Raw genomic sequence first — 22,859 nt, forward strand, 5'->3', positions numbered from 1 at the left:
CTCTCACTGCTCTGGATTCAGATTAGAACCAGAAAAGCAACATGTTTCTCCATTAAGACCCTAATGAAAACAGAGGTTAGTGAAGATTGATGGCTTTAATATGAAGACAGTGCTCCTTCTAACTCCTGATCACGAGAGGGCGCGTGTGTGTGTGTGTGTGTGTGTGTGTGTGTGTGTGTGTGTGTGTGTGTGTGTGTGTGTGTGTGTGTGTGTACGCTTGTGTTTGTGTGTGTACGCTTGTGTGTGTGTGTGTGTGTGTGTGTGTGTGTGTGTGTGTGTCTCTAAGATTAATGAGCAGGTTCTTTGGACACTTCAGGCTGTATCTTCCAGGGAGGAACACACACATACACACACACGCAGAGTTAAGCCTCCCCTGGTATAATATTGAGCCGTGCTGGGGCCTTTTCTCAGGGAAAGCTCTGAGGTTGTGCGCCCGGAACGATGCCCGATAGTAATCCTCTCCTGGGTTTTATGTGGTACACATTTGACCTAATCTGGGAGGCAGATGAGTGTGATTTTGGGGGAGGGTGTCTGCACGCACCAGTGCACACAAACCCTGATCATGACGCAAAATATGGGGGAATTGGGGTAGGAGATGATTATAAAAAGATTAAAAAGTGCATTTCAAGCCATATTAGCAGCAGAACATTTTTAATCAGAAGAAGCTGCAGTATTTAAACTGAATTTCAGACCTTTGGTTTGGACTTTGATCCTTTTTCCTTTCTATTTCTGTTATGAGAGTGTGCCAAGAATCCGCAGTTCACTCTTTCTTTTAAAACTGGAAGAGGAAAACATTATAAATGGTTACCCTTCTGTTGTATTGTTTTATGCATTGGTGTTTCTGTCCACTTTGGTTCAGAACAGATCAACAAATCCGTCCAGATTGCCCCAAATGTATACTTGTACATATACATATTTGTGACCGCTGTCTCTCCTCTGCTCTCTGTCTGTGTTTCATGGATGTATGAAGAGCTGGAGGGGTGTGTGTGTGTGTATGTGTGTGTGTGTGTGTGTGTGTTGGCAGAGATACATGAGTCGCATTGAAAACTGTGTTTGTTGATAGAAATGCACTCAACATGTTTGTTTGACCCCGAAGGACACACACACACACACACATTGAGTGTTGGTGTGTAACACTGAATGTGAACATAACTTTCATTTCTTTAGAAGAAAACCTAACAGGGTACCTTTTTTAATTTTCTGTGATTTCTCATTAGACATTTGTAATTTGGTTCAAGACAAACAGAAACTGTTCTGAGTTACAGCAGTGTGTCTTCATATTTCGTTGGTAAAAAAGGATTCATATGTGGATGTATTTCCTGTATTTCACTGCAAGACTAGAGAGCAGGCAGTGTTAGATGTAAAAAGGTCATGTTTATTGGGATTCACATGAGCTTTGTTCTGTATGTATTTAAATTTTTATCTACTGTGGATTTGTGAGACGGTATATGAAAGTTTTTTTTGTGTAAACAGTAAAATGAAAAATTCAGTTTATGTCAGAGGGGGGCAAATGTTTGTGCATCAGGACTTTGTCTCGCAGCTGCTATTTGCCAACCGCTGGTCTATGGTGTCAAGGTCAGATACTTTGTATGCTCAGCTATCCCTCCAGATGTTCTGGTTCTGGTTCCTCTCCGGTTTTGCGGTGGGACAACAACATCACAGCTCCTCTGCCTTTGCTTTTCATGAATTAACAGCTTTAAACCCTCTTAAGACGGCTGGCGGTCTCAAAAGATCCTTTAATTAAAATCTCAGCTCTTTACCAGCAACCATGCCCACCACTCTGTCCTTGACATTTTTTATTCATCGGTTTATTTTAATGAAACGCGTTGTGTTGTGAATGTTGTTACCTGTGTGACAGCTCTGTTAGCAGAGTGACAGCAGTCTCAACACCGAGGTGCCCCAGCTCAGATGGAGGATTACGTGGCAGGCATTCAATAAGGTGAACAGACATGAGACTCATACTGAGTTAAATGACAAAAAAGGCACCTTGAGCCTGAGACACACACACACACACACACACACACACACAGTAAGAAGACATCGAGCACAGACATGTAGCAGCGGGAGAGTCAAACATTGTAAATACAACATTTCTATACATTATTGCGTGAACATGTTTATGTATGCGCTTGAATCTAATGTTGTTGGCTGGTAGTGTGTGGGTCACTACTGTGGGTACTGTGTTTGTCTATTTGTTTGTGTGTGTCGTTTTGCTTCCATTAAAATTTGGCACAATTTTTGAAGCTACTTTCTGAAATTTTGTAAAAATTAAAATGTGTCGTTGTGTTGCCATCAGCCGCCTTTATGTGAATATAATGAAGAGGATGTGACAGCACAACAGCAATAACTAATACATCATGAGATTTCATGACTTCCTCTCTAACGCTTGTGTTTTTAATGGATTATTCATCATATTCATCTCTTCTGATCCATATGGAGCCCCATGTGTTGTGCTTTTATCAGCTCCTTCTTTATCTTCTCTTTTTACAATATACCAACTGTTTCACCCCAGGGTAACAGGCCTAACAATCTTTTGGGGATGTTTTTGTGAGTCCACCATTTCAGACTGAACTGTCTCAACAACTATTGGATGAATTGTGTCATGTGGTGACTTTTCATCAAGCACCAAATAGTTTTAAGACACTAAACACATTCCCATCAGCTCCTCAGCTGTAGTTAGTGTTTAGTGCTAATTAGCCAATGTTAGCATGTAACATCTAAACAAAGATGGTGGACTTGGTAAACATTACCTTATAAACGTGTTGACATTCAAGCATGTTTAAGTACATTTCCACTGTGAGCATGTTAGCATCATGACTCCTTTCACTTCGTTTTACCCAGCAACACTCTGAGCTGCTTCTCCTTCCCTTTAGCTGCCTCTAGTTGAGCAGGAGTTAATAGGTTTTTATTAAAGTTTCTCCTGTATGAAGCTCTGCCACATGTTCTGAGAAGTCCAGTCCTTAAATGGTACAAATTCATGGAACTTGAACATCATTGACTGGACCGCAACACTAGCGCCAGCTGTATGAATGCAAATGTCCGTGACTGACTGATCAAGTTACACCATCCGCTGGCCATGTGTTGGAGTTTCCCAGTTGGCTGTTGCTCTTTCAAAATGAAACATTTTCTATAAGGGGGCGTTTACAGGCTGCAGTGTCGCCAACTTAGCACATTTGGTGCTAGAGTTAGAGACTTTTTGTCAAAAAGCACTTTGCAGCTTTTGGGATAAACCTAGCTACTTTCCATAGAAGAGACTCACCAGCAAGTGGACCAGAACAATTCATAAAATATTTTCCAGCACCTTTTAATAATAAGTAAATAAATCTGTGTCTAAACAGAGAGCAAGACTGATGAGCGGACACACACACACAGGCAGGAGAGAAGCTCCTGCAGGCAGATCATCACTCAAGGCGATGGTCCTTTTAAATTCATTGTTGCAGAAGAAACGACGCCCTGCTTATTCAGGAACACATAAAAAGCTCTACATTATAAATTGATGAGGTTATTATGAAGATAAGTGCTACTTATGATTAAAAAAAAGAGCAGAGGAGCAGGCTACTGCTCATGTGACACAGAGTTGGACTTGTTACTATTTCAAACTTGTTCAACAACAGAAACAGGAAAACATGTAAATGAGAACAGCTTTGTGGGGAATTGGGCCATTTACCTATAGATAAGAAGAAGAGTCCAGTAACTCAAGAGCATTATATAATCTATTAAATGTCCAGCAAAACCCATGACTGTGTGAGTTTTATCAGATGTTAATTAATTCCCTTTATATAGTAATTTGGGGAGGATTACATCGTTCACCTCATCATTATCACGATGTGAAAACGCTGAGAGCGAGCTGCTCTGCTGTGTGTTTCGGGACGGCCACAACACAACGTCCACTCCACTAAACCAGTGACTCAGTCTTAGCTTGCAGTGTAGTGCGGCGGCCCTGTCATGTTTCAGCCACGGTGGCTGGGTGAGTGTAAGTAACTGTGGCACAGAGTGAGGAGAAAGAGAGGAGATGCCACCGAGAGGGAGGAATGTAAAGGATTTCAGCTGAGCGGAGCGTGGAGGACTTCAAATGAGCTGCAGTTTAGAAAGCAGAGAGAGACCGAGCTCCAGAATGACTGGACTTAATCCACAAATACTATCACACCCGGAGCGGGACAGTGGATTTTATCTGTGTGTGCATGTGTGTGTGTGTGTGTGTGTTTCCTTGTCTACCTTTCATGTGTGTGAGGAAGCTAACACTCCGACCTTTCTTCAGTTTTCTCTCATACTTCCTACCTCCCACAAAACCTCCCCCCATACACACACCCCTTTCCCTCCATTCATCCTCCACTGTTGCCACAGTCACAGTTGTCATGGTAAATTAGCATCCTGTTATGCAGGTCCACAGAATCCGTCTTTCCCATGATCCTATGGGAAAAGTTGGGGGCCCGGTTCTGAAGACACCAACAACATCTGTCTGTTCCTCTCTCCCCCACCCCTCTGTGTGTGTGTGTGTGTGTGTGTGTGTGTGTGTGTGTGTGGGAGAGTTTGGGGTGCGTGGGCATCTTATTCTTCACTTTCCAGCGTGAAACCAATCTTCGCAGTGTTGCTCCATCTGAGTGATTTTTCCCAAGGACGTAGAGTGTTGCTTTGCATTTCCAGCCCCGGAGAGCAGTGTCTTTACCGCAGCCTCTCCCAGCCTCAGGGAGGTACATTTTTATTCAGCCAACCTAGAAAGATGCATTCACATTACAGCTACTGCCGGGCGGCACATGGCTTTTCATCAGTTTCAGCTGAGGAACACGTTGTTAAAGCATCATACCTGTTACTGGGGCCTTGTAAGATTCATTTAAAACGGTCTTTCAGTTACAAGTGCTGTAATTTGAATGATTACAGCTGTGAAACGCCACTTACAATATGAATGAAACATTTACACCAGAGTGCAGGGGTCTTTCAAAACCGGGAAAATTGTACCTCCATCTCCACGTACAAAACAATATTTATGGTGCAACATGAAAGAGGTGAATATGAATAGTTTTTCTCACTCTTATTATTTTCTTTCTATTACTTCTGTTTGATAGAAAGTCATGCTCTAATGGAATTGCTGTACCCATAATGCTTTGGGGGTTATTGCTATGGATTCAGCGAGATTCGCTGTGGAGCCCTGTATTTTCTCGCCAACATTTGTTTACATTGTGTTAAATTGTCTTGCTGAATCAGCTGTGATCAGCTCCTGTTTGCAGTGTAGCCACAACTATCACTGGATTACTGAAGAAAACTTAATAACACGATGACTGTCAGGTATAAGGAGCATCTTTTTTTCTATGATTTAGAAACAGATTTATGAATGTTTATTTATAATATCGCTAGGAAGTGGAAGTCTCACTCAATCTAAAAATATGTGTATCATGTCTGTGTGTTCAGACTGACTGTTCAGACAGACTGAAGTTGTGACTATGAGAAAGACTGCTAATGGTTTTGAATTTATTTTGAAATCCTCCATGAGCTGTGCGTCACAGGCAGTGCTGCAGATCCAGCTGCTGCCCGTGTCAATAAAAAGGCCAAATCACTGGATCAATCTATGATAGTTAATTTCCTTTTGTTTTTAGACCCTTTCAGCCCTCACAGTATCTTTGCCTCACATCTCTCTCTCTTTCCCTGCAGCTCTCTGTCATGCCTCACAGATTGAAAACCCTTGCTACAGCACAATGATTCCCAAAGTGGGTGCTGTGGCACTGGCACCCTGGGGTGCGTCAAGATTTGTTCATTTCTGTTTTATTATTGTACATTCTTTAGTTAAATTTCTCCCCGTGAAAAAAGAGTCGACATTTGCGTTACATTTCAAACACATGAAAACAGAAGACTTCTTTCCATCAAAGAAATTGTCCCCATGAAAACAGTTAACAGCGTGTTCTGTGGATTATCCAGAGTAACACAGAATTGGGAGCATCACAAACAGAATTCCATTCACCTTTAATGAGTTGGGGTGGAGGCAGAATTCAGACAAAACCTGGACACAGAAAATCAAACCATTTTAATGACAGAGGTAGCCTGGAGGTAAGTGAAGACATGTTTCTGTAGTTTCAGTGAATCGGACCTTTAAACTATTGGTGCTGCTTCATTTTCCCTCAGTCATTAAGTTAGTGTAATTTAACCTCCATACACTTTCATTTTGATCCATTCTTTGTCACATCCACTACTGCCCCCAGGGTTGTAAGGAGCTGGAGTTTGTCCCAGCACTCTGTGAGCAAGAGGCATGGTCACAAGTCTATTGCACATTATAGGCAATTAACCTCATTCACACCTGCACGCAGTTCAGAGTTTCAGATTCATCTGAAGTACATGTCTTTGGACTGTGGAAGGAAAAACTGAAGAGGTTAATGAAACAGCTGCCTGCTGAAAAGAATAAAGGACTGGGTTTAAGGCATAATTTTGCTGTCTGTGTTGTAGAGAAACGTAGCGTCTTCTCTGTCTACAATATTAGCAGTGATCTTGCCAGACAGACAGAGCCAGCCATTATTGGTAGGTAATCTTTGCTCCCCTACTCGCTAGTTTGTAATGTCATAAAACAGAAGAAACTTATTTTACACCTATAAACATACAGTATAGACTTTATATATATATATATATATATATATGATGAAGGGGATTGCACATTCTGCAAAAACATAGGCATTGAACCACTGCTAAAGCTACATTCATTTTGAAGTTTTATTTTTCCCTCCTCCAGCAATAACATATTTAAAGAAATGATAAAAACTGAATGATACTCACATATTTAAAGGTGGAGTGAGCCATGCTGAAGAAAGACTGTTTGAACTCAACAGCCAAACAGAAGCGTCACACTCCAAATTCATGGACATACATTGCTAACAGTGACAGAAAAGAGGACTGTAGGTTTGTAGCTAAGCTACCAAGGAAGGTGACATTACCTGACATAACATTTCAAATTATGTATCCAACCAAATAAATCCAACTGTGCTGGCAAACTTGCATTTTTAGGTCTTCGTGGCTGTTAAACCTTTTGCACGTTGTACAAAAAAAAAACATGATTCAGAGCAAACAGCGAGACAGTAAACTGTGGCTACAGCAGAGGGTCAGTGGACCATCACAACATCCAGTTGTAAAGTTTTTACTGGCCCTCTCTGTGTGCCTGTCATTAGGGGTGCGAGCCGGTCCCAGTGGATAAGTCCAGTTCACTGTCTCCACCGCTGGAAAGTCTCACCAATGATAACTTGGCTCTGCGCCCTTGCCTGATCATAGCACTTTTTTTTCAAATTTTATTCGTCTGGTCATCTCCTCTTTGGCTGTTCTTTGGCCGTCTCTTGTTCTTCACAACACACCTCCGCCAGTAGATGTTCCTTCCGTGCCCTTGCCTCAACGTCGCTTCCGGTCTCTCGCCAGCAGTCCTGGTCAATCCCATTCAAAACCCCACACAGCTTGGCAGTGACGGAAAGGTAGATCCTTAAATTGGCACTGTCCGTTGACATCTTTGTTTCTTTCCCTTGTCCTGTGCACGAGCACAAACGCCCCCCTGTGGCTGGAATAGCGGTGTGTGTCTTGGTCCTAGCCACTTTTTGTATTTTCCATTCACAGAACCAAGGCTCTGTAGAAACACCAGATCACACACAGAACGGACGGCTAGTGGACCTTGAGGATTTTGACTGAATTGGACAAAAAGCATATTAGATTACAATCGCTTACTCCGCCTTTAACTTCAGTCAGTCTTTCCACTGTGTGATGTGACATGCTCGCTTGTAGGGAGGATTGTTTTGCTCCTCAGGCATTTCATGTACAACATCTCTCAGCTCCAGCAGCAAACAGGGAGTTTGAAGCTTTGTTGTATGCGACAGGCCTTTATGATGAGTCAGTTGATGTGACTCTACCTCAGTAATCCAGCTTCATGCTGCTCTCGGGGTCTGGTTCCCCACGTGTTTGTTGTTGGCACTACAAAAGGTAGCTGCAACTTCAAATACAGATTTGATGAAATGTAGCTGTTGATACGAAAAGAGTCACAATGAAAATAACAACACAAGAGGGAGTTTTATAGGCTGAATGGGCCCAAAATTACCGGGAGTATATGTGGGAGTATATAAATCTCTGAATTTTTACATTCAGAGATTTGTATTTAGAGAATGTTTATGTGAGTTTTAAGCCCATTAAAGATATTAAGTGCACCATGCTTCTTCTACGGAAACAAGTTGAATGGTAATCAGCGGGGGAAAGCGGCGTGGCTTTTTTGGGACCAACTCTTTCACGGTACCTCAGCTGAATGCAGCGTCTGCAGACTCTGACTCCTCTTTGTCATTCTGTCTCTTGGCGCCGCAAACCTCAGCAGAACAGACATAGCAAAGACTTTGTCAAAGACAAATATAGAAAAGGAGAAAAAAGGAGTAGAGAGCAAAGGGGGAGCGAGGCAGAGATGAAACGGACGAGACAGAGTGTGAGACAGACAGAATGTAAGTAGAATTCCTGTGAGATCTCTTCTCTTGCTGCCTCGCAATGCTTTGAAAGCTCTTCACAAGGGGAACATCTCAAAGTGATGGGATGCTGAATGGATTCTCCATGCTTTCCTCTCGCTACCTATCTGCCTGATCCCCTCTCTCTCATCTTATTCTCTTGCTGCCTTTTTCTGCAATCAGAGCTGCTTGTTTAGTTTCTTACCTCGGGCTAATGGATTGGACTGTGTGGTCGGGGGATAGAGTTCATAAATGACCTTAGCTGGATGGAAGGATGGAGGTAGATCGATAAAAATATCGCCGAATGGACGGTGACCTTGAAGACCAGGTTACAAAAACTGCAAGAAAGAAGAGACTTGAAGTTTATTAATTTCACAGCTATTGAGTGGTCAAAAAAAGCATCTTTCACTATTTATTGTCTTTTTATAGACTGTGATTTGTTGAGAAATTGAGAAAATAATTAGGGGATTAATCGGCAAAATCAATGATTAGTTACAGCTCCTCCTTTAACCTGGAATTGTTAAATTTGACATTGGACAAAGTCATCCTATTAGGATGTCAGGACACGTGTGCTCCATCACGTTTCATGTTTCTCTACGGAGAAAGAATGCAATAATCGGAGCATAAAGGTCACATGTTCATCTAAATTTTTGGGGCACCTTATGGATTTTTTTTTATAGTAGATAGATGACAGGAAGGAGAGATGAGGAATGAAATGCAAAGGTCCCCAGCTGGAGGTGAACAGGGAATGCTGTGTATGGTCCCTTAGACCCTTTAAGCCAGGGTGCCCCAGGAAACAGAAGCTTTAGAACTGAATCAAAATATCATCTGTTCACTCTTAAATCAGGACTTTCACACTGATTACAGCTTAAAGTGCTCAATAGTTTTGATATTAATAAGCCTCTGTTACGGTCAAGAATTCAGATACAGTTGAAGATACAGTTTTCTTAGTAAACACTCATAAACAAGACTTAAAGAAACAAGATACTTAAAGAACTAGAATGACCTTCTCATGGTTGTATTCCTCCGCTAACCGGTCAAGTTCCAAGAAATATGGTCACAACCTCACAACCATTTGTGCTGGATGTAATGAAATTCCCTCTCGGCATTTCTGATACATCATGTTCACAAGGACGTGAGGTAACAATTACCTTTCACCTTCTACCACCAAAATCCAATCAGTTCATCCTGGAGTCAGATCCAGGAGACAGATGATGGACAACTGACAGACAGACAATCTGAAAACATAATGCCTCGGGCTGTCGCCAGCGCAGGCACGTAAAAAAAATCTATTTCAGACACTGCAGCAGAGGATCATCATATCGTCTGCGTTTCTCCACCCACAGTGTACTGTGTCCTTCTGTCCTCTCCCTGCTCGTTAGCTTCAGCTTCTGACCCATGTCTCTCTTTGCAGCTTCTTCTGTGTCTGGATGTTTTTTCTCTGGTTTTTCCGACCCTGTTCACCTCGACGAGTTTAGTACTTTAGCTTTTTTTTGCCTTGACTTATGCTCCAGTTTGGCCTCTTTTTGCAGCTCAGTTAGCTTTGAAACTCCCTTATCAAAGTACTAAAAGCCATGCCTCTTTTACAGCAGCACCGCTAATTGGCATTCACTGCTGCCTTTGTAGCAATAGTTTCACTTTGTAGCGTACTTTTCCGTCAAAGAACCACTGCCTCGACAGTATTTCACACTGTTAGTTTCAAAAAGGTTGTGGTTGAGGTTGTGTGAGCTGATGTTCACTTAGCACAGTCTGTGTGCTCCATACTGTCTGTCACTGATCAGGACGCTGCTGCCCCATCATTCGGCTTGTTCTCATTGCGGCCGGTTGCGGTGAGTCATAAGCAGGCAGCTGCCTATAGTACGCAGTGTGCAACAGAACCTAAAATCATCCTCAGATAAAGAGCAGTCTGACTGACCTCATGTCTTGTCTGTGTGTCCCTCAGTCACCTGTCCGGCTCCAGACTCAGGGACATCCTCTACATCTGCAGCCCCTTCATCAAACGAGCTTGCATCATCTTCTGCTATGTGAGTACTTTTGTTTGGTTTTTTTTTCTACAATGAAAAATATCTGCACATTTTGGTCAATTGTTTGTCTACCGACTGTGACATTACTGAATAAGTGAAACTGATTTTTTAGATTGATAAACATGGTTTTCCTTCCATCCAGGGAGCAGTTGGTTTTATTTAATTTAAGTATGATATAAATTACAATTGTAGATCCTTATCTGTCACTATATTGTCACTTAAATAATAATGAATAATAAAGACTTTTACTAATGACTTTTACTCATTTGTACATTCATGTGTTGTCCTGTTCACCTAATTACATACAAGACTTCCTTCAATATTGTAAAACTGTAATACTTTATGCTGAAATGCCCCACCCCCCCACCTCCTCACTCCTCCCTCCTCCAGGTGGTGATCATCATGTCGGTGAGGCTGTGGCTGATGGGAGGATCCATGCCTCTCTTTTCTGAACAGGACAACCCCGCCTCCTTCTCGCCTCACCTGCTTACCAGGTCGGTGTCTCATACATACACACACACACACACACACACACACACACACACACACACACACACACACACTAGAGCACAGAATTACTGGACTTTGGCTGTAAAAAGGAAAATAACTTCTGTCGCAATAAACACTATAAAATGGAAACATTTTATGGCATTTTCCTATCAGCGCATACCTACAGCGATTATTCTGCCCTCAGGACTTGGCATTAAGATGGAATCAGAATGCAAAATTATATCAATTATTATGAAATCTAATCGCACAGATTCATATTTCTGTGTTGATATCGTTTCTGTGAATATTACCAAAGTAATAGGAATCATAATTGTTAATTTGTGGTGGAATTTTCACCTTTCAAACAAGGTTGGTGGAAACTAATAAAAATAGCCATCGTTATTACTATAATCAGCAATTAACACAAAAGCTGAAAAAATGATTTGATTAGTGGATTTTTTCAAAGGCTGGTATTTTGTACCTGTTGCAGTAACATTGCGAATTATACAGATTCAACTTTCCTACAGGAAGAAACAGGTTTCATTTCTTGTTATATGACATGAAGAAAATGTGATTACAGGTTTTTCTATCATGGTTTATTTTAGTTTTTGTTGTTCCAATATTACAAACTTGTACCTGAGAATGTTGTGCCTCTGACTCTGCAAACCAACCATAAGATGAGCGTTCACCGTGTTGGCAGAGGAAGGAGTTAATGCTGAGCTGCAGTGGAGCTAGTAATGAGTCAGTGGGGGTTAGAAATGAGTTAGTATGAGGGATTGTGGGTGCCAGCAACAGTAGCGTGGTCTGGCGGTCCTCCCAGCGGTGTCGGTGTTTGTCGTTGTCAGTGAGTCAGTATATAATCTGTCATTAGCATGGCACAAGTGAAAAATAGCTCTCCTCTCCCTCGGCCACCTGGGAAATTTACAGCGGATTCACATATCCTGTCTGTCCTTCCTTCTCACCTTCATTTTCTCATCTCATTATTTCTGCTCCCTGATGTCGAGCTGAGCCTCCACTGTTCTTAACCACCCGTCTGTCTGTCTCACTGTCTGTCTGTCTGTCTGTCTGTCTCACTGTCTGTCTGTCTGTCTCGTCTGTCTGTCTGTCTGTCTGTCTCACTGTCTGTCTGTCTGTCTCACTGTCTGTCTGTCTGTCTGTCCGTCTGTATGTCTCACTGTCTGTCTCACTGTCTGTCTCACTGTCTGTCTGTCTGTCTGTCTCGTTGTCTGTCTGTCTGTCTCACTGTCTGTCTCACTGTCTGTCTCACTGTCTGTCTGTCTCACTGTCTGTCTGTCTGTCTCGTTGTCTGTCCGTCTGTCTGTCTCACTGTCTGTCTGTCTGTCTGTCTGTCTGCCTGTCTGTCTCGTTGTCTGTCGGTCTGTCTGCCTGCCTGTCTGCCTGCCTGTCTGTCTGTCTGTCTGTCTCACTGTCTGTCTCACTGTCTGTCTGTCTCACTGTCTGTCTGTCTGCCTGTCTGTCTGCCTGTCTGTCTCATTGTCTGTCTCTCTGCCTGTCTGTCTGTCTGTCTGTCTGTCTGTCTCACTGCCTGTCTGTCTGTCTGACTGTCTGTCTCTCACTCTGTCTGTCTGTCTGTCTACCTGTCTGTCTGTCTGTCTTTCTGTCTGTCTGTCTCTGTCTCACTGTCTGTCTCTGTCTGTCTGTCTGTCTGTCTATCTCACTGTCTGTCTCAATGTCTGTCTTTCTGTCTGTCTGTCTCTGTGTCACTGTCTGTCTGTCTGTCTCTGTGTCACTTTCTGTCTGTCTGTCTGTCTATCTCACTGTCTGTCTCAATGTCTGTTTGTCTGTCTCTGTCTCATTGTCTGTCTTTCTGTCTGTCCTGGCTCCATCCATCCTGCTCCGTCCTGGGAAACTTAAACCTTGAATATTGTTGCATCAAGTCACTGTGAGAAGGAGCCCTGACCTCAGTGTGTGTGTGTGTTTGTGTGTGTTACAGTGTATTTATGCATTCCACTTTCATATGGGAGGTAGAGGTGATAATTCATCATGTTAGTGTCTCTCTGCCACTCCATTTATAACTCATCACAGCAGCATCCTGACTGCCATTACTCTGCTCTGTTTATACGTGTGTGTGTGTGTGTGTGTGTGTGTGTGTGTGAAGAGAAAGAGAAAGAGATAAATCAATTTATAGAACCCCTCAAGTCTCACTCTCTTCCTTTATGTCAGTTTCTGTGTGTCTTTTCTGTCCTTAGTGTGTGTGTGTGTGTGTGTGTGTGTGTGTGTGTGTGTGTGTGTGTGTGTGTGTGTGTGTGTGAAGACAGGTTCAGCATGATGGATTAAAGTAACTGTACTTGATGTGGTTGGTGTGTCACATTTCATCCTCATCATCCACTGCAGTTTGAACTGCAGCCATCAGATGCATCAAACACACACCACACACACACACACCACACACACACACACACTGTCTATAGATCCACGTGTGTGATGGCATGTGTGTGTGACGAAATGTATTTGTCTCTGAATTTGTTTACCATGCTGAAGGTGACGAGACGAAACACATTTATGAAATCGGCAAATTGCAACACAACATCACTTACATATTATTTCCTTGAAGATGTTTTGCCTTTAATTGAAGGCACATTGTCGAGCAGCAGTCCGAAGGAAGAAGTGGATAACCTGCAGCAAAGCCTCCTGGTTTGGTTCATCATCTCAACCCAACAGCAGGAAACAGAAGTCTCATGTCCAGTCTATAACTCTTTATCCCCTGTACGGGATAATTAGACAGTGTTATCCAGCTCTGCTCTGATTGGTCCAGCCTGAGAGTTCGGTCGACTCTTTATCATGCAGATCACGACCACCTGAGTGATCAATGTGTTTGTGTCTAAAGTACACAACAAAACGGAGTGCACCCCCGGTCAATATCACTAAAATGTTAAGTAATCGAGAAATTGCGTTCCACTCCAATACACTCCCAGTGTTATCAGCCATCGCCGGCGACGATTGATGTCAGTGAATTTAAAAAACAGAAATGTTTGATTAAACCATAATGAAAGATCCATATTAAACTGCATGAGATTCCATTCTTTGATTTTTAAAAAAATATTTTGTATGTTCAGCTTTATTTTTGATGACAGATTCGATCCTCCTGGTGATGGATGATACCAATCTGACACAGAGCTGTGGAGAGATGTTCAGCATCATCACAGCTGATCTTTGCTGGTGGATTTGTCGCACTGCATTTTGCTTTAAAGTGCTCCAAAGGTTTCTTGTTGGACTCGGACATTTTGCAGTAACATATTTATATGAATGTCACCTCTCCTCCACCTTTTCCACTCATGCAGCCCCATATCCGCACCCTCCCGCCTCCATGTCTCGGTGTCAGCACTATACCGTCACTGTGGTCGGCCTGGTCACATCCACACCAAACATGCTGGACCACATCTGATCCGAACAAACTTATTATGGTTTCATCTGACCAAAGAAAGTGCTGCCAACATACAGCAGATGTCTTTTCATGTTCTCTGGCGAAGTTTAATCTCGCTTGTGCCAAGTCAGAAGCTCTTACCCGTCTGTTTTTCTACCCAAGGTTGTGTAAATAGTGAGCTGTGTGTGGCGTCACCACTGCTCCTTCTGTTAGTAGTAGTATGGCTCTTCTTGTACCTCCTCACCACTGCTGCAGCTGTGCTCCAGCTTCTGTTCAGTAGCAGTAGTTCAGTTCCCTCTCCACCTTTGTGAAGTCTCACACTCTGGTTTCTTATTCTTATTAGACAGAACTGAGGAAGCTGCAGTGTTCACGGCTTCTTTTAAAACCTTGTTCGTGCAGTTAAACTAAACTGGAAGTCACAGGTGTGATCCTTTTTTCTTTTTTTTTTGCAGTGATCACAGGTAAACTTTAGTTGTATTAAGGTTGGACTTCGGGGCCTGTATTTTCAATGCGGTCTATGTAACCTGTTACCTTACACTTCAGTAGGCTTGGGCTGATATTTGATAATCGTAAATATCGCAATATTTCACACCATATGCAATATGTTTCATAATATCAGGACAAAAATATAAAATACAATATTTGGGCTGGACTGTAGACATTGAATTTTGGATATCGCCTGAGGCAACACTTGAAAACAATATGATTATTGTAAGATGGTGTAATTTTGAATCATTTAACATTGCAGTCATATTGCACAGGGATGTGCTCAAATATATAAAGTTTTTTCATTTTTTTCAATGGAAAAAACACTGTGAATGATTCGCATGACTGTCTTTCTTCAACCTGTTCAGTTATTTGACATGTTTGCAATGTTCCTTGTTGTATAGAAGTGTGTGTGTGTGTGTGTGTGTGTGTGAGAAGGTATAGAACAGCTGTGAGGGCTCCGGTCACACCTGACACCCAGATCCCTTTCCCATCAGTCCAGTCCCAGGAGAGCAGAACGCCCACACACCACCTGACAAATGACTCATTTTCTCTTCCTGCTCCCTGATCCCTCACCACTATTTTCCTTCCACCCTCCTGTTTCTTCTCCTGTGTGTGAGCCTCTGTCGATGTGTGTGTGTGTGTGTGTGTGTGTGAGAGAGAGAGAGAGAGAGAGAGAGAGAGAGAGAGAGAGAGAGAGCGAGCTTGTGACAACCTCTGAAAGTCCTCTGCAGGTCTTTGCGTGCCTGTGTTTATTTCAGACTTTGTGTGCCGTGTGTCTTTAATAGCCAATCTGAACACAAGTCAGGAGAACAAAGGGAGGAGGAAGAGGAAGGAGCAGCGTTGGCTTCTTTAAGTCTTAATAACATGTTTTCATTGCCGTGTTCAGAGGGGATTTGGCCCGTGTTCCCCACCTCCTGCCCTGTCAGCAGGTGGCTTCACTGCCACGTTGAGCTCGTCCTGGAGGAAATCGATGCCTAACCTGCGTCACAGCACGACCGCTCAGAATTCAGTGCTACACGGCCTCTGTCAGAATCAATGAGGGCTTAAGTTTTTTGTGTGGTAACCTTGTTTTGGTGGAGTCAGAGTGGGGAATCAACTGAGAGAGGTACTCAGATTTGCCGAAAGTCAGTTGCGGGAAAGGAATGATAATTTAACAAGCCAACTTTTCAGAGCCTTTAACCACATCCCTCAGCTTTGGTCAGGTGATAACAGGTGGTCATAACTTAGGGAACATGGTAACCTGTGTTTGTTCAACGATGGTTTTTGGCATCAGAAGTGAATCTCCTCCTCCCTGTCGATGACCTTTGACCTTTATCTTATTCTTTGAGGTCAAACTTATTGACATGGGGTCCATGGACCGACATTCACAGTTGCTCCTTGGAGAGGCCCATACCAGCTACTTTACCTGGGCTACGTCTGTTGTCTGTGGTTTAGGCAACAATAACTCTTTGGTTAATGATAGGGAAAGATGGTGGTTTTGGTTAAATGTAAGTAAATATGTTGTGTGTGAAGTCACTGTGAACTTTTTCTGTATTAAACCAGACCAGGATTTTTCCCAAACCTGAAATTAAGTGCTGTGAGAGTCTGAACAGAACCACAAGACAGTTTAATACTGCTGGAGTCACTTCAAGTGGATGTTGTTCTGCAACATCAGGTATTCTGGTGGAAAAAGGTCCCGTATTTTACACTTCTCCTGTGTTTTATTTGAAGTGTTGAGCCATAAGAAGATATATTTGTGGTTTTAAGAACCAAAAACCATCTCAGTGTAGTTTTACATCTCCTCTCTCAGGCTTATCTCTGGAGCTCTAGTAATAACGGCTCGGTGAGCCAATCAGAAGAGAGGAGGATCTGATCATTTCCTCTGATTGGCTTTCAGGTAAACACTCAGAGAAACAAAATCCTGCAAGGTTGGATGGTGGGTCCGGGTGGGCGGGGCTTGGGGCATGGCTGAGAGCAGTGACTGCTTTGCTGTGACATCACAAAGTTACAGAAGTCCTGACGCCTCATTTTAAGGCTCAGTTTCTGAATACAGGCTTTGCGCATTTCTCTGTGGACTGAGGCTTTGATACTTTCACAGTATTAATGAAAAACCTAGACCTGCTTTATAAGCAAACAACACATTGAAATCTACCTTAATACAATATGGGACCTTTAAACAAAAGTCAAACTTCACAGTAAGCTGATTAAAAAGAACAAAGTGGATTGACAGCAGCTCTCTCCATGGAAAAAGCTTCAAATACAAGGATGTTGCTCTGGATGGGACTTGATTTACAGAAGGACCAGTGAGTTTGCTGAAAAACAGTCGGCAATTGTGGCTGTAATTATAACTGGGGTGGGGGTAAAAAAAAAAAAAAAAAACACATATATACTCCACACAGGATTAAATTCATTGACCAGCACAAGTAATGCATAAATTAGCGCACACCCCCGAGAGACATAAATCCAGTGTGTGTGTGCGTGTGTGTGTGTGTTTGTGTGTGTATGTTGCCCACATCATCCATGCTCTGTGGCTCTTTCTGCCCTTTCCTTATTCCTCGTTTTTCCGCCTCCTCTGACCCCTCTTGTCCTTGTTAGGACCCGACCAAGTGTGTCTCCATGTGACGCTGTCCTGGCTGTTTTTAATAGAAGCAGATACCTGCCACAGTGCAGTGCAGATCAATATTCCAGACAGCCACGCAGGTCTCAAACCCACTAAGAGAAATGTAGAGAAAGGAAAAAAAAAAAAAAAAAAAGACTACCCCAGCAAAGCAAACACAGCAAAAGCCAAAGCAGCATCAGCACGACAGGCTTTTAGCATTCAGCACGCTCTGTGACTGGGCTCTAAATGTCGGGTTAGAGAATTACTCCGGATCAATATTCAGCTTTGGACAACCACATATTTCCTTTGTCCTCACTGCCAAACATTTTAGGTTTTGAGATGAACAGGATGATTTTATATATATATAGTTAATATACCATCATTGTGTGTCTCAAAATCTTCTCTCTTTTCTGCCTCCTCCTTCTCCTCCATTTTTTTCTACCATCCATCCTTTTCCCTCTTCCTCCTGCCCCCAGGGTTTTGACCTACTCGTACCTGCTGTCATTTAATGCCTGGCTGCTGCTGGCCCCCATCGTGCTGTGCTATGACTGGCAGGTGGGCAGCATTCCCCTGGTGGAGGCGCTGGGAGACGTACGCAACGTGGCCACTGTGCTGCTGGCCGTCGTGATGGTTGCCCTCTGCCTGCACTGCGTCTTCTCACTGCAGGTAAGAGCAAGAAAGTGACAAGCAGCTTAAAAAAGTACCCAAGACCACGTTTCCCATGAACTCCATTGCCTCCTGATGCTTGTCAGCTCTCATATGCTTCATTTTGAAGAACGGGAAGAATTGTTAGAGCTACTAACATCCCGCAGGTTCAAATAAAAACACTATGCTTGCATCAAGAAAAGGTACAGTGGCAGTTAAAAGCTTCTGAATTTTAGCATTTTTTGTTAAATAAGTATGAGCCAGCTTGTAAAGGTCTGCAAACCTCTTATTTTATTGGAAATGGGGTAGATCTGTTCACAGTGGATATCCATTTCCCTCCCTTTGGTCCAGAGTAAGATACCCAACAGCTATTTGATATAGATATTCATGGTCCTTAAAGGTTGATGCCCAAGGATTCCTAACTCTCTAACCTTTTATAGAACAAGTGAAGACTGTGAATAGCAAAATTGTTTTTACCAACACTTTAATATTGGTGGGGATGGGTGCGGTTGTAACCTTGGTTACAGTCTCACTGTAGATCCATGTTGTGGAGACAAAGCTGGGTCCATGACACGGTTGAGATAGTCTCATGGCGCAGTAAATCATCAGCTGTGTGTGGCGTCAGGCTTCGGCTTCTTCCGTTGCAGGCAGGACAAGATTATTTTCCTCAGGTAATCTATTCTTAAATTATAATGTATATAATGTAACATAATCAATAACCAAAACCTATTAGTTAAACAGTTGAAACGTTTATGATTTTTATGATAATTTATTGATGTGATGACCGTGGGTGGACAGATGTGGCAGCTGGAGTTGCTCAGTTGATGCGGTTCTGTTTCTGGACAGACCAAAGACTCTCAGAACGTCCCTCAGCTCTTTGAGGTCGTAGCGCCTCTTTCCTTTGAAGTTTTTTTTTTTTTTTTTTTTGGATGTATGATATGGATGACTGAAACACATCTAGAGGAATCTTGATATCATATTGAACATCTACCAAACTTTTTCCTCTCAGTTTGGATGTTTGGATGCCTTTTGAAAGCGTAAGCCACGATGCTGAATGATAACAGTGTGACAGCCTTTAAATCTTCAGAGCAACAACAGCTCATTCTTTCTCTGCTAATCGTAATGAGTCTTTTTGAGTTTTCCACTAAAGAGCACTATGAGCAGTTAAGGAGCTATTAATCAGCACGCTTTCAGATCCCAGTGGGACTCTTAATTAGGGCTTCATTAAAGGCTTGTGTGCTGAAAGGGTCAGTCCAGTCAGGCCTCTATACACACACATAGCATCAATTAGGAGACGTGCTTCAGCTAAAGAACTGCTCCCATTTTCAACTATAATTAGTCTGCCTCTGCAACTCAGACTAATTTCAGGTTACAGCCTTGTTTATCCAGAGTCATATAAAATATTAAGCATTTATGTGAAATTTTTTCAGAATTGCTGTGTGAAGTCTTGAGTAATGGCTAAAAAGTGATTTGTGAGGTCACACTGAACATTTGTAAAAAAAAATTTAAAAATTCCCTCAAGGCATTATGGAGATATTGTATTCACAAGGCCAGAATCACGTTTTGTGAGGTCACCACTATCTTGACCTTTGACCTTTGACCACCAAAATCTAAACACTTCATCCTTGAGTCCTAGTTAATGATTGTGCAAAATTTGAAGCTCTGTCAAGGCGTAACTGAGAAATCGTGGGACAGATGGACGGACAACCCGAAAACCATATGCCGCCAGGTCTGACTGTCGCCGGCGCAGAGGCATAATAAAAACAAAATAATTTTTCAGCTGGCAGTGTGTTGCTGTCACCATGACAACAAAAATCAGCTCAGTTTCTCGTTAGAATGAGAAATTACAAGATTCTTTGAACAACATTACAAGATATTTGACGTGTTATTACTCAACCTGTCCAGATCACTTTATCTCTTCTATCACAAAGATTCTCATTAGTTTCTAATTGAGGTGAAGACATATTTAACCAGTAACCCCTCTGTAGATGTGACTGTGAGTATGTAATGCTTTGTCCCAAGCATCAAATAAAACTGAAATTGTATTCAAACTACTCACAGTAGTTTTCTCTATCTGATCTCTCAGGAACTTTATTGTTTCCTACGTAACTATAGACAGATAGCTAGATAGAAAAGTATATGTTCATCTATATGTACAGTGTGTATTTTCCAAAGGTGATGTTGTCTGTGGGGAAGAGGTTTTCACTCTCGATCAGCACCAGCTTGTTGTAATACCTCCCGCTCTCTCCTACCACTTTACAGTTTTATTTCCTTTTCCCACAGAGCCTCTCTGCTTATCTGCTCCTCACATTTCAGACGATATTTGGTTCAAGGAGTCTTTACTGAACTGTGCCGCAGTTTTGGGGAAGAAATCGTTCCTCAAACAGAATGTTTCTTGGCAGAAAATATCATTTAGTTACACTAAATGCTGCCAGGTGTTGCTGCTGCTTTCTTCACAGACTGTTTATTCTGGAGATCTGTATTCATATCTGGTAACGTTTTCTGCAATGAAAAAGTCATGACTCATATTACTGATTCGCGCTCTCTGACAAGTCAAAATATTCGAAAATCATTTTCTCTTCATCCATCAGAGCTTCGGCAGTGTTGAGGAAAGAGCTTGGTGCTTCTGTATGTGCAAGTAGAATCACTTTATTTGTCCAGAACATTTTGTGCACGGAAGTTGTTCTTTAAATTGAATTTATCTGAGGGGCAGTAGGAAGCCTTTTTTCCGCTGCCTGAAGAGCGAAGCAGGGACACACAAAATGATTTAAAGCCTGAATGTAAGCCTCACACAGAGCAACTGAACACACTGTTTTTGGCTCACAAAATGTACTCACAATCCATAACTGTAGCTAAGCTAAAGCTAATCATCTCCTGCCTCTGGCTTCATACACACACATGAGATTGTTATTAATGTTCTTATTTCCTGTAACTATTAGCAAAATGTCAACAAAATGTCAAGATGATAGTTTAAATCATTTCTCATTAGTCAGGAGGAAAAAGCTTTTTTATTTATATTATATTATAATTTTTTTTTTTTTTTTAACTTTAATTAATTTAGAAAGACTGAATGTCATTTTGCAAAATGCATTTTGAGGCAACAGGTTGACTTAAGTGATTAATATGATGCGGAGCCCACATAGCACAAACTGGACAAAATCTATTTGTTTTATCTTCAACTGCTAAGATTTGAACATGCATAATAATAATAATAATGCCACGATAGTTCCATTTCCGAATCAGCAGTACAGTACCACAGTGGTTTTTATAGCAGCTGCGCGACAGGTCATCAGGTCAGGCAGTGTAATTAGTAACGACAGCTGGACCTGTGGAGCTTGACTCAGAGTCTGACCTTTGATCACAGTGCTCACTCAAGGCCAATCGCTCTCATTTGTAAAGGGGGAGATGCTTTCGATTCATCATTTCACCGTTCAGTTCCCCTAGCACCTACCTCAGGTTCAGCACTGTCAAACCAGACCAGAGATGACAGAGATGAAGTGATTTTCCACATTTGTTTATCCCATTTCTGAACCCTTTTGTGTTCGAATTCATTAAGTGTGTGGGCGTGACAGGCTCAGAGCTCTACTCACAGAAGGATCCTGAGTGTAGACGGGGGAGCGGGGAGAAGAATTGTGCGGAGCCTGTAGCAGTGCTGGGAGCGCTGCCACCAAGATAATGTGCATGGATTTGTCTCTATGGAAAGATATTGTGTCTTTTATGACAGTATGGGCCCTGCAGGATGGGAGAAGATTGTGTAATGGTTTGTATTCAAATGTTAACTGTACCTGTGAGGGCTGTCAGCACTGCACATAGTGTTATTGTTGCATGTGTTGGAGATAGAGGAAGAAAGGTATGTGAATGGTGTATGCAGAGGTTTTAAGGTCACACTTCATGAATTAAAAGTCAATCCTACACACACACACACACACACACACACACACACACACTGGCACAAACACTCACGTACACATGCACAAATGTCACAGTAAATACAAATTTTGTCACAGCTGTCGGTATGAATATGCTATACCCAACCCTTGCGACCTTTTCCCGCTGCAGTCTCTTGCTGTATAAAGCGGCGGTGACCCCATTGCGACCTCTCGAAGTAATTGGCGCCCCAGCACGCCTGCCCCTGCCCTCTCCCTCAACGCAGCGTTAGCGACCTAATGGCGAGCCCCAAGACCCTAAACTTCCATCCTGTGTTAAAGGCAGGTTGGAGTTTCACTTTAAATTAAGCTCCATTTTCACACACACAGCAGTCCGTAGGGTTTTGTTGATGAGAGAGGTCGGAGGAGAATGGTCTGGTTGGAGCTGACGGAAAAGCTACAGTAACTCTGATAACCACTCTTTACAACTGTGGTGAGCAGGAGAGCTTCTCCGAATGAACAACACATCCAATCTTGAGGTAGATGGGCTACAACAGCAGAAGACCACGTTAGGTTCCACTTCCTGTCAGCGAAGTCAACGAAGAACAGGAATGGAAGCAGATGGTCGGGTCAGAATTTCGCATCAACAGCATGAATCCACGGACCCAACCCGCCTTGTGTCAACAGTCCAGGCTGGTGTTTTGGTGTAATGGTGTAACTTTGGGGCTTAATACCAATCAATCATCATTTGAATGTCACAGTCTGCCTGAGTATTGTTGCTGACCATGTTCATCCTTTCATGGCCGCAGTTCACCATCTTCTAATGGCAACTTCCATCATGATTATGCTCCCACATGTGTATGTCACAAAGAAAAAGTCTTCTCAAACTGATTTCATGGACATGACAGTGAGTCCGATGAACTTCACCCCCCACCCCACCCC

General features: G+C 42.5%; 1 protein-coding gene across 1 annotated transcript in view; it reads left to right on the forward strand.

The window, feature by feature from the left end:
• tmtc1 (transmembrane O-mannosyltransferase targeting cadherins 1) overlaps positions 1-22,859 on the forward strand; it is a 146,595-nt gene that overhangs the window by 71,674 nt on the left and 52,062 nt on the right. The window contains exons 5-7 of the mRNA XM_023423025.2: positions 10,384-10,465; positions 10,856-10,959; positions 17,883-18,072. Of these exons, the coding sequence (XP_023278793.1) occupies positions 10,384-10,465; positions 10,856-10,959; positions 17,883-18,072 (376 nt within the window). The remainder of the gene's footprint in view (positions 1-10,383; positions 10,466-10,855; positions 10,960-17,882; positions 18,073-22,859) is intronic.

Source organism: Seriola lalandi, unplaced genomic scaffold, assembly GCF_002814215.2.
Source record: "Seriola lalandi dorsalis isolate HSWRI2012SDOR001 ecotype SW California unplaced genomic scaffold, Sedor1 jcf7180002054688, whole genome shotgun sequence".
Taxonomy (NCBI): domain Eukaryota; kingdom Metazoa; phylum Chordata; class Actinopteri; order Carangiformes; family Carangidae; genus Seriola; species Seriola lalandi.